This window comes from Bufo bufo, chromosome 1 (genome assembly GCF_905171765.1).
Source record: "Bufo bufo chromosome 1, aBufBuf1.1, whole genome shotgun sequence".
NCBI classification, from domain to species: Eukaryota; Metazoa; Chordata; class Amphibia; order Anura; family Bufonidae; genus Bufo; species Bufo bufo.
In genome coordinates this window covers 106,029,131-106,043,476 of record NC_053389.1, presented here as the reverse complement: position 1 = coordinate 106,043,476, position 14,346 = coordinate 106,029,131, and the positions used below count along the sequence as shown (strand labels likewise).

The window sequence follows — 14,346 nt, the reverse complement described above, 5'->3', positions numbered from 1 at the left end:
AGAAGGTGTGTCCAAACTTTTGGTCTGTACTGTACATGGAATCGGTCCCTTAATTCAGAAAAGGAAAGTACGTAGATTATTGTTATTCATCATATGGGCTATGGAAAGGATTCCCTGGACTCCCATAGTGAAAAGTTTGTGTCTGGTAGGCAGGCTGTAAAAGCCGACAACGGAGCATCTATAGTTCTAAACGGGAGAACCTTGGGTATGAGCGGACAATTGTTCCATAGCGATAATCCCGCCTGACTAGTCACAGAGGGAGAACGCAGAGATTTTTTGGAGAGAACTCCCTGCCAGAGTATGTATTGCAAGGAGGGAGCTTGCAATAAGCTAGTTTCCATTTGAACCCAGCGCTTTGTATTATCATTAACCCATCAATTCTTTAGTTGATCTAAGATGGTAGCTCTATAATAAGTAATAAGACAAGGGCAACCTAGTCCTCCTAATCTAATAGGGCGATTGTCACGGCCACGGTTTTGGCCGTGACTCCTTGGGAGCCGCATACTGTTGCCCGCGGTTTTGGGTTGTAGTGTCAACCGCAGCTTGAGGCATAATGTAGTTGGCCTCAGGTGCGGTTGCCGCGGACAACAGCTATGTGTGCGGTTTCCTAGGAGTTGTGTGCGAGTATGAATGCACTTTGGTATGTCTGTGTACACTCTGTGTTATGTCTGGTGTGCACGTACATCTTCCCCTCATTGTGGTTGCCCGTGGCAACGTTTGGTCGTTGTTGTACATGTGGTGGCAGTGTCCCAGCCTTCGGGCTGACTCCCTGGACATGAGTGCCACCCATGTCGTTGCCTGCGGCAACAGCCACAGTGTATGTGTTGTTTGGACACTTTTCCTTTTTATGTGTGTTTCCCTTCTTTGGTGCTGGAAGGGTTAACTCCCTTCCCAGTGTGTGTGTGTGTCTCACTGGGTGTGTCCGACTGTGGGGTGTGGCTTCTTGGCCTATAAAGCCTCACTGCTTTTGCAGCTCTGCAGGTTGCTTCAGCCATGCTTAGCTGAAAGCAGCCTCATGTCTTTATTACCTGCCAGTAAGAGCCACCCCTGTGGTCATAACCATAATGTCTCATTAAGTTTATTTCTAGTTATGTGTGATGTCCGTTTGATGTTTTACATGTGATTTTGTGCAGCTATGGATCTGGGTCCCTGTGTGGGGATGCGTTTGTGATCTGCACCCTGCTAACACAGGGATCCAGTCAGCAAGGCTGTGGCAGGTAGGTGGAACTCTTTGTTCACCTGCCATATCCATAGAGCTGTTTATGTCTCCCCTTTTCCTGCAGCTTGGCCGTTGAGACTCCTGCTCCTCCGTGTCTAGGAGGAGTGGGTTGTCTTACTCAGCTCCTAGTTTAGGGCCATCTTGAGGGCTAGCAGGGACTTCTAGGTTCCGGAGCATGAGCCCTCCTACCATCTAGGTTGGCTCATGTAGCTAGGAGTCAGGGTCAGGTTAGGGATGCCTTTAGGAGGTGACCTGCTCCCTAATCCTGTCTTCATGGCCAAGCAGCCATAACATCACCGGGCTCCACACGGCTGAGGATTTCCCCCATCCTCAGCCGTGACAGCGATATAATATATCGGCTGAAACCCTTTCTCTTTGTTTGTTCCATATGAACTGTCTTTGTAGGGAGGCTATCACAAGACGAGGAACCATAATAGGTAAATTCCAAAATAAGTATAGAATCTTGGGTAAAAAAAAACATTTTAACTGCTGCTATGCGGCCTACCCAAGAAAGCTGGTAGTGAGAGTATGCTGAAATATCTTGTTTGAGCTGGCGGGTAAGAAAGGCATAGTTAGTAACTTGTAAGTTTTTAAGGGGAAATGTTAGAGTGATGCCTAGGTAGCAAATGCTATCAGTAGTCGACTTAAATGGAAAACGCAATGAGATTAATCGTTTGAGTTCATCTGGTAGATGCATGCCTAGCATAAGGGATTTATGGGAGTTAACTTTATAATAGCCGACTTGAGTACACTGCACAATAATATTCGCTACAGATTTAAGGGAGGTGATAGGATCAGTGATTGAGATAATGAAATCGTCAGCAAAAAGGCCTATTCTGTGTTCCGTGCCTCCTACTGAAATATTTTGGGGACATGCGAATGTGTTGAGCAAACGGCTCCATCAATAAAGCAAATAGAAGAGGTGATAAAGGACACCCTTGGTGGGTACCATTTGTGATGTCAAAAGAAGATGAAAGGGACCCTGAGGAGAAAACTCTTGCTGAGGGATTAGTGTATCAAGCTAGAATGGAAGATGTGATTCTTGAAGGAAGCCCAAATTTGCAAAGGACCGCCTCAAGATAACCCCAGTGAATCCGGTGAACGCCTTCTCGGCATCCAGAGATAGGAGCAGAGAAGGCGTTCGATCTTCAGCCACCACCGACATAATGTCTAAGAAGCGACGTGTGCCGTCCACTGTTTGACGTTGTTTCACGAATCCAACTTGATCCGCGTCTATCAAGGTCGGGAGAATGTTGGATAATTGTGTCGCTATGATCTTAACGTAAAGTTTTAAATCAGCGTTTAAGAGTGATATTGGTCTGAAATTAGGAGGGGCATCTGGGGATTTCCCTGGTTTCAGGAGGGTCACAATCAAAGCATTTGTAGAGAAAGACTCCTGAAATCCACTCTCACATATGAACTGGAAAACAGCCTATGCAATAAAGTACTGCACTTAAAGCATACAAGTGGATTTCAGGAGTCTTTCTCTACATTGCAACTCAGCCTGGGAGCCATTTTCCTGACACCCACGAAAATTTCCCCACCAAGAGTGTGATTCAACCATCTACTATCTACAATCAAAGCATTTAACATCTTTGGGAAGGGTCCCAGATGAGGGCGCTTCATTGTAAACTCTGGCTAAGTATGGAGCTAACAACTCACTATGAATTTTATAAAACTCATCGGTGAGGCCATCCGGGGCCTGGTGATTTACCAAGTTTCATGGTTTTGATCGCTAATGAAATCTCTTGTTGGGAAAATGCTGAAGATATTAGATCTCCCTGAGCTTCCGTTATTTTAGGTAAGCAAAGATGGTCTAAAAACGCCTGAATGTTGGGTAAGGTTGGTTGTGAGGTAGATGAGTCAGTTGAAAGATTGTACAATGAGACGTAATAGAGGACAAACTCACCCGCGAGCCGTCTGAACGTAACAAAAAAGGGATTCTAGACTTTGCCGTGCGGGACTTCAATTGTCTGGCCAACAAAGCTTCACCTCTATTGCTCTGCTAATAATGGTTAAGCTTAAGTCTTCTCAACATTAAATCATATAGATAACATTTCCTTGTTTAAGGAAATGACCTCTCAATGTTGCTTTCATCGCGCACCAGAGAGTACTATCCGAGGTCTGACCATTATCATTGTCTTGAAAATAATTTTTTAGACATTGAATGGATTGAGGAGAGTATCGTGGACTCTGCAAGATATAATTATTAAGCCTCCACACAGAGTATGGTGATGTTGTATACTGTTCTGCTATAGACATACATATAGGTGCATGGTCAGACCACGTAATAGTTTGGATGGTCGTGGAGTCCCCCAACAATGGTTTTAGAGACGGAAACGGAAGAGTTTATTGTGATTCATGATGGATCCAGCAAAAATGCAGATGTGAATGTAGCCTCAGTTGACTTCCACAGACAATCAAACATCACAAAAAATGTAAGCAAATATTAGTAAAAGCCAAATTGTTAAATTCATTTCTGACAACAATGTGATACTAACCTTGAAGTGGATCATCTTTGGTTTGCTATAAAATGGACAGCCTTTAAACTCATGTCCAGAGACCACCTGCTTTTCGACAATGCCATTCTGAAGCTTCCTTAGGGTTTCAGTCATAATTTCTTTTTCCATTTTACTGCCCCCTAGAGGCTTCGTGCCTATGTCATCGTTTGGTACCTAAATAAGGATAAACGTGGGTCAGTGTGGAACAATTGATTGCTTATCGATTTAAGATCATCCTGAATGTCTCAAATTATGGATTTATTAAAAAAAAAAATTATAGTACTCTCCCAAGAAAGAGAACCATCTCACCATCGTCACCTATTGGAAGTTCCTCCCTATGAGTCAAGATCCGACTTTCCAACAAGCCTTGGGATTTGACAAGGAAATAGAGCCAAGACAGCTAGCCATTCTTAGACTGCAAACGGTTTACATCCAAGGCTCAGACGGAGGTCCACCCTTGAACGTCTCTGTGCTTGTTTTAATCCTAAATAGGTCCCACGTTCTGTGTTGAGTAATTATTGTACCGAATACTATTAATGCATTGAGGCCAGTAATAAAACAATATGCAGTAACATCCTAAGCTCCCCTTGTTGTGGCTAATGTCAATGTTCTGATCATTCTCTATGGGACTGCACTCGACTATCTGCAGCAGTCCCACATAGAATGAATGGAGCGGCAGTGCACAAATGTGATGTGCCGCCCTATTCATACAGGGAAACTGGTCTGCCACTCTTTGGAGAGATGAAGGTCACAGTGGTCAGACCTCCCGCTATCAGATACTTATCCCCAATGCTAAGGGATCAGGTACAAACTTGGTACAACCCCTTTAAAGAGCACCGCTCAAGACATGCTGCTTTCAGTAAATACTTGTATTACCCATAAAAAAAGAATTCTGGAGCATTTTTTTTCATAATTTGTCACTGCGCTGTTCCTTTGTTATTCCTCCTGATTACGTATGACACTGACAACTGGTCATCAAACAGGTGTGTCCATACCCAGTCTGACACTGGCAGCACTGATTGAAGGTAGTGGCAGACAGCGCAGGGGGACACACCCAACTGGTAAGACCCCAGCCATTTTATTCAAAAGCTTCTAAGAGGAATAACTGAGGAATGGCACAAAGAATGGGCTCCAGAACCATAACTTCATGGGAGGAAAAGTATTTACTTGAACAGACATGTCAGGCAGGGGTGGACTGGCCACAAACCCGAAAGGGTAATTTCTGGGTGGGCTGATGCCTAGGAGGCTGCCCAAGCCCTTCTTATGGCCGCCAGTCAGGTACATAGCAATCTGATGCTCTCAGAATTAATAAACGCTGGGAGCATCTGGCTGGCAGAAGAAGGTGCCCTCCTGAATTCAACTGTGTTGCCGTCCTCGGGATGGTGATAAAGTTGAATGCTGCGGCAGGGGCGGCAGTATATTGTGCTGCACTGTGTATTTGGCTCTGCTGGGGTGGTATTTTGTGCTGCACTATGGAATTGCTGGCCCCACCTACAACATGGGGCCACTTTTAGGTTTTTTTCCAGGGCCACTTTAAGTTTCCAGTCCGCCACGGATGTCAGGAGAACTGACAGATCCTCCTGAACATGGGGGATGCGGAGCTCTGAGTTAGTAACACAAAACTGGCTTGCCAATTATTGACCAATGCTCAATAACCAACAGGATAATAATTTGCCAATTTTTTTTTTTAAGGCTTTAGCCGTCAATGTTTGGTGGATGGTGCCTGACCTCTGTGGCCCCTGCCAATCAGCATAATGAAAGGGAGGTGAACCGCCACAAGTGGCTGTGCCTGGTACTGCAGCTTGTACTAGTTAGGCTCGTTCAAGTGAATGGGACAAGCTCCAGTACCAATCACAGGCGCTGTGTTGTTTTAGGCAACAAATACATCTCAGGTCGGTAATCGTACATTGCTTTTTTATGAAATAGCTGTTTAATAAAGGCTTAATCTGTATAATATTTTCTAAAACTGTCTGTACAAAAATAATATACAATGGTAAACCTCCCGCCCCCAAAGGTTCTAAAGATCTTCACATTAGTCAATAAAACGGTATCTGCAGACACAGTAGATATAATGGAATAGCCCATAAAAACCAGAGCTGATACAGTGATTTGCAAAAACGGGCAAAATTAGAAATGTAACTGCACGGCGTGTAGCCTTGCTCCTTCGATACAGGCTGAAAAATAGGCCTTAAAATAATAATCAATTAGAACAGAATTGCAAATTGCAGCGTGAAATGGTTCTGAATTCGCAGCCCTCCCGTCATGTTCAGTTATGTATAGTACACAAGCCAGCGAACACAATATGATCTGCGGCTTTGCAGTCTGTGCACGGAAAACGGAAAGGAGACAAATCATTGAGAGATCGACGTGCAGGCGAATATCCAGGGCATTCGTCCATAGGCAGTCACTTCTGATCAGAGCGCAGCATCAAACATAAGCACATGACCATGCTGAAAGACAATGGGTTAGCTGACTGGAAGCGACATGTAAAAAGATAAAGGGACACTGACCATTTAATGTCTATACTATTTAATATTTAATGTATATACTATTGTTCTCTGTTATCAGCCTTGGGAGATGCTGGCTGAGCTGGTTTTAAAGGGCATCTGTCAGCAGATTTGTACCTATGAAACTGTCTGACCTGTTAGGGTCCATTCACACGTCCGTAGTGTATTACGGATCCGTAAATTGCGGATCCGCAATACACCCGGCCGGCACCCCCCACAGAACTGCCTATTCTTGTTCGGAATTGCGGACGAGAATAGGACATGTTCTATTTTTTTGCGGAGCCGCGGCCCGGAGGTTTGGGGCCGAAGCCCGGAAGTTCGGGGCCGCGCTACGGAAATGCGGATGCGGAGAGCACATAGCGTGCTCTTCGCATTCCCGTTCTGCCCCATTGAGAATGAATGGGTCAGCACCCGTTCCCAATATTGCGGAACGGATGCGGACCCATTTGCGGACGTGTGAATGGACCCTTACATGTGCACTTGGCAGCTGAAGACATCTGTGTTGGTCCCATGTTCATATGTGCCCGCATTAATATATGCAAATGAGCCTCTAGGAGCAACGGGGGCGTTGCCTTTACTCCTAGAGGCTCTGCTCTCTCCAGCTCCAGTTTGATTGACAGGGGGGCAGAGCAGTGTAAACGTGATCATGCCTGGCCCTGTCTATCAAAGTGCAAAAGGTGCAACAAAGTTTCATAGATACAAATCTGCTGACAGATGCCTTTAAAAGTGACAGAGAGTCGTTGGGTGGATCATACATTGAAAGAGCACACGTCGCTATTCCTCCTTTACCTTATAGGGTTTGGGGTCTTCATTCCATAATCCTCTGAACTCTGGTTGAACCAAGTTTTCACTTTCTTCTTCAGATTCATATGTAATTCTTGGTGACAGATAAGGAGGACGCGCGGCTAGGGATCTGTCCTCTTCATCAGATGATGGAGGGGAGGGGGAACGCCACTTATGCTGCACACAAAAAAATAATTATAGAATATTCTTCATGAAAATGATACTAGAAATCCTCTGCAGCTGCTGGATGGCGGCATCTTCCCCCTGCTGTTTGCCAGGGATCTAGGGTGATCCATTCAGATGAATGGCTATCCATGCAATGCAAGGACAGCTTGTCCTAACAGAGTTTTTCAACATCATCCCCCTCTGTTAAAGCAAACCTGTCACTTGGGTTTTTTTTGTGCTAGTTTTTATATCTTACTACTGGTGACAGGTTCTCTTTTAAAGAGTAAGTAAACTTTTATACAAGTTGCTTTTAAACTCTTCTAAATAGCCCCAAAATAATTTTTTTAATATACTTTATTAATGAAATATGTTGTTTTGTAACTTAAAAAGGTACCCAAAGTTCTTGATAGTACCACTTCTTAAAATCAGCATTCCCGTACAGCACTGGCTTGTCACTATCTGTATAGTGTACGGATTTCTGCAGAACTCTGCACAGGAGGAAGCACAGATCGCTGTGAAAATGTGGGTATGTCCCGGACAACCCCTTTAATTACAGCATCATTAATTAATAAAGTATATAGCAAAAATTATTTTGGGACTATTTAGTAGAGTTTAAGGCCTCATGCACACGACCGTTGTGTGCATCCGCGTCCGTTCCGTCATTTTTCACAGTTTAGCGGAGGTCCCATTCATTTCTAGGGAGCTGTGAATAAAAACAGATAGTCCTCCGTTTTTTCTCCGCGTCCGTGATCCGTGATTCCAGTCCGTCAAAAAAATATAACCTGTCCTATTCTTGTCAGTGGAAAACGGAGGACGGACCCATTCAAGTCAATGGGTCAGTCAAAAAAAATGGATGCACAACTGGTATGTCATCCGTGTCCGTTTTTTTCTACAAGACCTTGGTGCAATAAAATTACACTTTTCATTAACCTTCCTTTTTTTTTTCCCCTGTCAGACAAAAAAAAAGGAAGACACAAGGAATCACAACTGAAGCAAAATCGGACACGGACCACTGAAGCCAAATCACTGACAGTGAAAAAACACTGTCGTGTCCATGAGGCCTAAAAGCAACTTGTATAAAAGTTTAGTTACTCTTTTAGGCTATGGAGTCCTTTGGGGACATTTTTTATTAAATCACTGTATTTATTTTGGGCTAAAAAGCATTTTTCCAATTGGTCTTTATTAAAATTCTACACCCTTCAGGTTTCACCGACTGTTTTTCTCCTCCTCAATAAAATCATTGCTGATGATGTTGTTTGTAACCCTTGTCTCTGTTTTCCTGAGGCTAGGTTCACATATGCGGTGACAGATGCCAGACAGATCCCATTGACTATAGTAGTGTCAGTTGAGTTTTCGGTAGGGAATCCCGAATTCTACTAAACATAATTCAGCTGCACAAAGTCTTTTGCTCTCCCCCCCCCCCCCGAATCTGCAATGGAGAATTCTGTCAGAACCTTCTGTCTGTTACAAACACTTATTTAAGGCTAAGTGCACATCCGCGGTAGAGGTTCCGGCAGGATCCTCCGTTTCAGATGGCAGTGAACATAAAGGACGAAATGCCGGTATTCACCTCGGAACCCTGACAGATCCAGTGAATAAGACGCAGCTGGCGTCACTGTGTCTGGAATACGCCTGATTCTGGTAATCGGTTCTTGTACCTAGCCAAGCCTATGCTGATTATAAGCAGCTTCAGTGTTTATAAGCTGTCAGGAGTGAAGAGATAAGGGCTAGAAATGGAGCAGTCACAGCTCCTCTCTGCCACATGAGAAGGGGATAGAGCAGTCTGCAGAGTCAGCGATACCTGAAGCCTGTAGAAGACAAACAGTTGGACATTTTTAATAAATGCCAATTGGAAAATTATTTTTTAGCCCAAAATAAGTAATATGCAATAATAAAAATGTCCCCAAAAGGTGTCCATGGCCTTGAAACAAAATCATTTCTTTGTTATCAGTTTCTAGGAAAGCTGAGTCACAAGCGATATGGCAGCTATCCCTCAGTGTAGGCTTCATTCCCTGCTCTCACAACACTTCATAAAGCAGGCAGGTTAGCCTTTCCGTACTCTGGGAAAGCTGAGTGCTGTTCTTCAACAGTTAAAACACGATAAACACTGTAACCTTAATTATGGTGACTTTCCGTCTTAACCTATTATTTTTCCATTTTTTGGTCCTCCTTGAAAAGTGTGAAATCATAAAATTACCCACCAAGGAACTTGAAACAAGAAATAATTTCATGGTTATTTTAAAGATTGTGCACTGTGATTCTCGCTCTGTATCATAATTAGCATCTTTATAACATGCTGTTCAGATACAATTAAACGGCAGGTAGCGATCATATTATGAAGTTTCATTACATCTCTTCCCTCGTAGCAGAGATGGCTGGGTAAAAGATTGCCTGGCGGCGGGGAACACTGATGCCATATAAAAATTATCTGTGTTTGCTTTGAAATTAAGCTGGATGGATTTTCAATATGAAAAGATCTGTCCAGGTTTGTTACTTTGCAATTTCATTTGCATGGCACGTGGACCAAACTTTTATAAGGTTTAGTTAATGGCATCAATAGTGTCTTTTTACAGAACTTTTAAACACAAAAAGTTGGGTAACTATTTCATTAAAGGGGTTTTCTGGGATTTTAATATTGATGGCCTAATATTGACTTGCAGGGGTCTGACACCCTCACTCCCTCCAATCAGCTATTTCAGAGTACCTCTGGCGCCAGAGTTGGAGCTAGGACTACACAGCTCTGTCAGTTGTGCAATGGACGGAGCTGTTACTGCAGTATTGATGGTAATGAGGGCAGCACTGCAATAATCAGCTCCATCCACTGCACAACAGACAGAGCTGTGTCGTTTCGACACCGAGTATGGCGTTACTGCAGTACAGCTGATCGATGGGGATGTCGGGTATCGGCCATCAATTGTAAAAGATTGTACGGCCACTTAAAAAATGACAGAAAAAAAAGCTAACTTTAAAGTGTACCTGAGCTTCTTTGTACAATCCTAACTGTGATTGAACAGGTATTTTTGGGATTCCCTAATTTCTCTTTCAGTCATATTATTCCTTTCAGCTACACAGCTAGATGCATTTCTCTCAAAAGTAGGCGGTGTCTCCCTTCTGCGGAACCTGCCAGCACTGGACTACTGTGAAGTCCTTTCCCTTACTTCCCACTATGTTTGTTTTCAGCTCCGGAACTCACAGAACAGATAAGGAGGGAGAGATCACACTTACAGACACACAGGAGGTGCCTATAATCTTCAAAAGCTGTGTAGGAGCAGTTCTTTTATCAGGCTCAGGAGCTCAGCTAGCTCTGACACGTCCCCATTTCCCGTGATCCATCTTCTGTGTCTCTGTTACTAGGGACGGATCCTGTCTGACAACAGGCCGTGGACTGCAAATTAGGTGGAAGTGAGACCCCTAGTGGCCATGACCTTACAGCTTTTCAACCTGCACTGATTACCCACAACAGTGCCTTTCGCCATTTTGGGTGAGATGCCTTATGCACAGTTATGACCATGCTATCATTTTAATATCTAACTAACAATAATTATCCTCATAGTATTTGCACAAACTCCTTAGAACCATGGTCACAAACGTAGAGAAGTGCACATAGTTACTTGGGTTCCTACCGTCAGCTCCTGGTCGTCCTCTGGCTCTGTCACTACAGCTGACTGGATATACTGCAATGCTTTGGCTCGCAGGCTGCCATGTTCCTGGATCTTGGTCATTACTAAAGAGGCTTGTCTTTTTTGTTTTCCTTGGCTGGATTCCTCTTGTAAGATCCGACTTACAATTTCTTGCTTCCTTATTTTCTGTGACTCTTCAAACTCTCTAAATAAGAGCACAAGTATTGTTCACATTACTGTCCATCTGTTAAGTGTGACCAAGTGACAAAAGAGGCTTTCTGTCCTAAATTATTATGAATTATCTCCAATTTAGTGTAAAGGGGAAGGTTTGGGTTTCTAAAGAAAGTCGTACAGTCACAATTGGTAAATTTGTATTATTAAAGACAGTCTATAGGATTTTACATTGATGATCTATCCGATTGACCATCCTTGTGTGATTAGCGCTGATCCCACCAACACTTCATCATGTTTACTCTTCAATGTAAAACTTAAAGGCAGCATAAGGCCTCATGCACACAACCGTTTTTTTTTTAAGGTCCGCAAAAACGGGGTCCGTAGGTCTGTGATCGTTTTTTCGTCCATGGGTCTTCCTTGATTTTTGGAGGATCCACGTTTTGGTGTCCGCCTGGCCGTGCGGAGCCAAACGGATCCGTCCTGACTTACAATGCAAGTCAATGTGGACGGATCCGTTTGACGTTGACACAATATGGTGCAATTACAAACGGTTTCCGTTCCCCATTGACTTTCAATGTAAAGTCAGGAGTTAATATACCATAGGATCAGAGTTTTCTCCAATCCGATGGTATATTTTAACTTGAAGCGTCCCCATCACCATGGAAACGCCTCTATGTTAGAATATACCATCGGATTTGAGTTAGATCGTGAAACTCATATCCGACAGTATATTCTAACACAGAGTCATTCCCATAGTGATGGGGACGCTTCAAGTTAGAATATCCTACGAACTGTGTACATAACTGCCCCCTGCTGCCTGGCAGCACCCAATCTTTTACAGGGGGCTGTGATCCGCACAATTAACCCCTCAGGTGCCGCACCTAAAGGGTTAATTGTGCGTATCATAGCCCCCTGTAAGAGATCAGGTGCTGCCAGGAAGGAGGGGGCAGACCCCCTAGCTCCCCAATATTATATTCATTGGTGGCCAGTGCGGCCTCCCCTCTCCCCCCCCCCCCCAGTTAAAATCACGTTCCGAATCCCCCATCATTGGTGGCCAGTGCGGCCTCACATCTCCCCCCCCTAGTTAAAATCACGTTCCGAATCCCCCATCATTGGTGGCCAGTGCGGCCTCACATCTCCCCCCCCCCTTTCCCTAGTTAAAATCACGTTCCCCCATCATTGGTGGCAGTGGAGAGTTCCGATCGGAGTCCCAGTTTAATCGCTGGGGCTCCGATCGGTAACCATGGCAACCAGGATGCTACTGCAGTCCTGGTTGCCACGGTTACTTAGCAATTTTTTAGAAGCATTATACTTAACTGCGAGCTGCGATGTCTGTGACCGGCCGAGCGCTCCTCCTACTGGTAAGTGAAAGGTCTGTGCGGCGCATTGCTTATAGCACAGACCTGTCACTTACCAGTAGGAGGAGCGCCCGGCCGGACACAGACATCGCAGCTCGCAGGTAAGTATAATGCTTCTAAAAATTGCTAAGTAACCATGGCAACCAGGACTGCAGTAGCGTCCTGGTTGCCATGGATACCGATCGGAGCCCCAGCGATTAAACTGGGACTTCGATCGGAACTCTCCACTGCCACCAATGATGGGGGAACTTGATTTTAACTAGGGGGGGGGGGGGAGGTGTGAGGCCGCACTGGCCACCAATGATGGGGGATTCGGAACGTGATTTTAACTAGGGGGGGGAGATGTGAGGCCGCACTGGCCACCAATGATGGGGGATTCGGAGCGTGATTTTAACTAGGGGGGGGGGGTGAGGCCGCACTGGCCACCAATGATGGGGGATTTCGAACGTGATTTTAACTAGGGGGGGGAGAGGTGAGGCCGCACTGGCCACCAATGATGGGGGATTCGGAACGTGATTTTAACTGGGGGGGGAGAGGGGAGGCCGCACTGTTCTCAGTATATTCTAACTTGAAGCGTCCCCATCACTATGGGAACGCCTCTGTGTTAGAATATACTGTCGGATATGAGTTTTCACAAAGTGAAAACTCATATCTGAAAAAGCTTTTATGCAGACGGATCTGTGATCCGTCTGTGTGAAAGTTGCCAACAGCCACGGATCACGGACGGGGATGCCAATCTTGTGTGCATCCGTGTTTTTTCACTGACCCATTGACTTGAATGGGTCCGTGAACCGTTGTCCGTCAAAAAAATAGGACACGTCAAATTTTTTTGACGGACAGGAAACACGGATCACGGCCGCGGATGAACAACGGTGCATCTTCCGAATTTTCAACTGACCTATTGAAAGTCAATGGGTCCGCAGAAAATCACAGAAAACGGAACAACGGCCACGGATGCACACAACGGTCGTGTGCATGAGGCCTAAAGTAGAGACAGGCAGCATAAAGTAGAGACAGGCAGCATAAAGTAGAGACAGGCAGCATAAAGAAGAGACAGGCAGCATAAAGAAGAGACAGGCAGCATAAAGTAGAGACAGGCAGCATAAAGAAGAGACAGGTGAGTTGATTTCAGCGGTCTGTCATTTATAAGTTAGGCTACTTTCACACTAGCGTTCAGAGCGGGTCCGTCTGATGTCTGCTCGGACGGATCCGCTCCTATAATGCAGACGTTTGTATCCGTTCAGAACGGATCTGTCTGCATTATAGTTTGAAAAAAATTCTAAGTGTGAAAGTAGCCTGAACGGATCCGTCCAGACTTTACATTGAAAGTCAATGGGGGACGGATCCGTTTGAAGATTGAGCCATATGGTGTCATCTTCAAACGGATCCGCCCTTATTGACTTACATTGTAAGTCTGGACGGATCCGCTTGCCTCTGCACGGCCAGGCGGACACCTGCTTGCAGCGTTCAGGTGTCAGCTCGCTGAGCGGAGGCTGAACGCTGCCAGACTGATGCATTCTGAGCGGATCCGCGTCCACTCAGAATGCATTAGGGCTGGACGGATGCGTTCGGGGCCGTTTGTGAGAGCCTTCAAACGGAGCTCACAAGCGGAGCCCCGAACGCTAGTGTGAAAGTAGCCTTAATAGTAAATGGTTGCTGAGAACCATCATCACAATCATTGCAGACTGGGCCTGGAAAAGAGTCACAGACACCTGAGAAGAGTCACGGTTATTCATGAATTCCTTCTTTTCCCGCCCACCTGCTGATGATTGACCGTCTTCTACCTAGTTTTCTCCCTTTCTCTCTAGGAGAGAACTGCCAATCATCAGCAGATGGGTGAGGGAGCAGGAGATTAGGAATAACCAGGACTCTTCTCAGGTAGATTTGACTCTTTACAAGGCCTGGGCTGCAGTGATTATGATGCTGGTTCTCAGCAACCACATACTTTTAGCTCATGAGTGACACATCGCTGAAATCAGCATTTCTGTCACTATTTTATGCTGCCCTCAGTGAGACAGA

At 45.0% G+C, this 14,346-nt stretch overlaps 1 protein-coding gene across 1 annotated transcript in view; it reads right to left on the bottom strand.

The window, feature by feature from the left end:
* The window catches only part of CFAP74 (cilia and flagella associated protein 74), a 219,403-nt gene that overhangs the window by 151,258 nt on the left and 53,799 nt on the right, over positions 1–14,346 (bottom strand). Inside the window, exons 11-13 of the mRNA XM_040427569.1 lie at positions 10,799–11,000; positions 7,017–7,187; positions 3,721–3,894 (exon numbers count right to left, since the gene is read on the bottom strand). Coding sequence (XP_040283503.1) covers positions 3,721–3,894; positions 7,017–7,187; positions 10,799–11,000 — 547 coding nt within the window. The remainder of the gene's footprint in view (positions 1–3,720; positions 3,895–7,016; positions 7,188–10,798; positions 11,001–14,346) is intronic.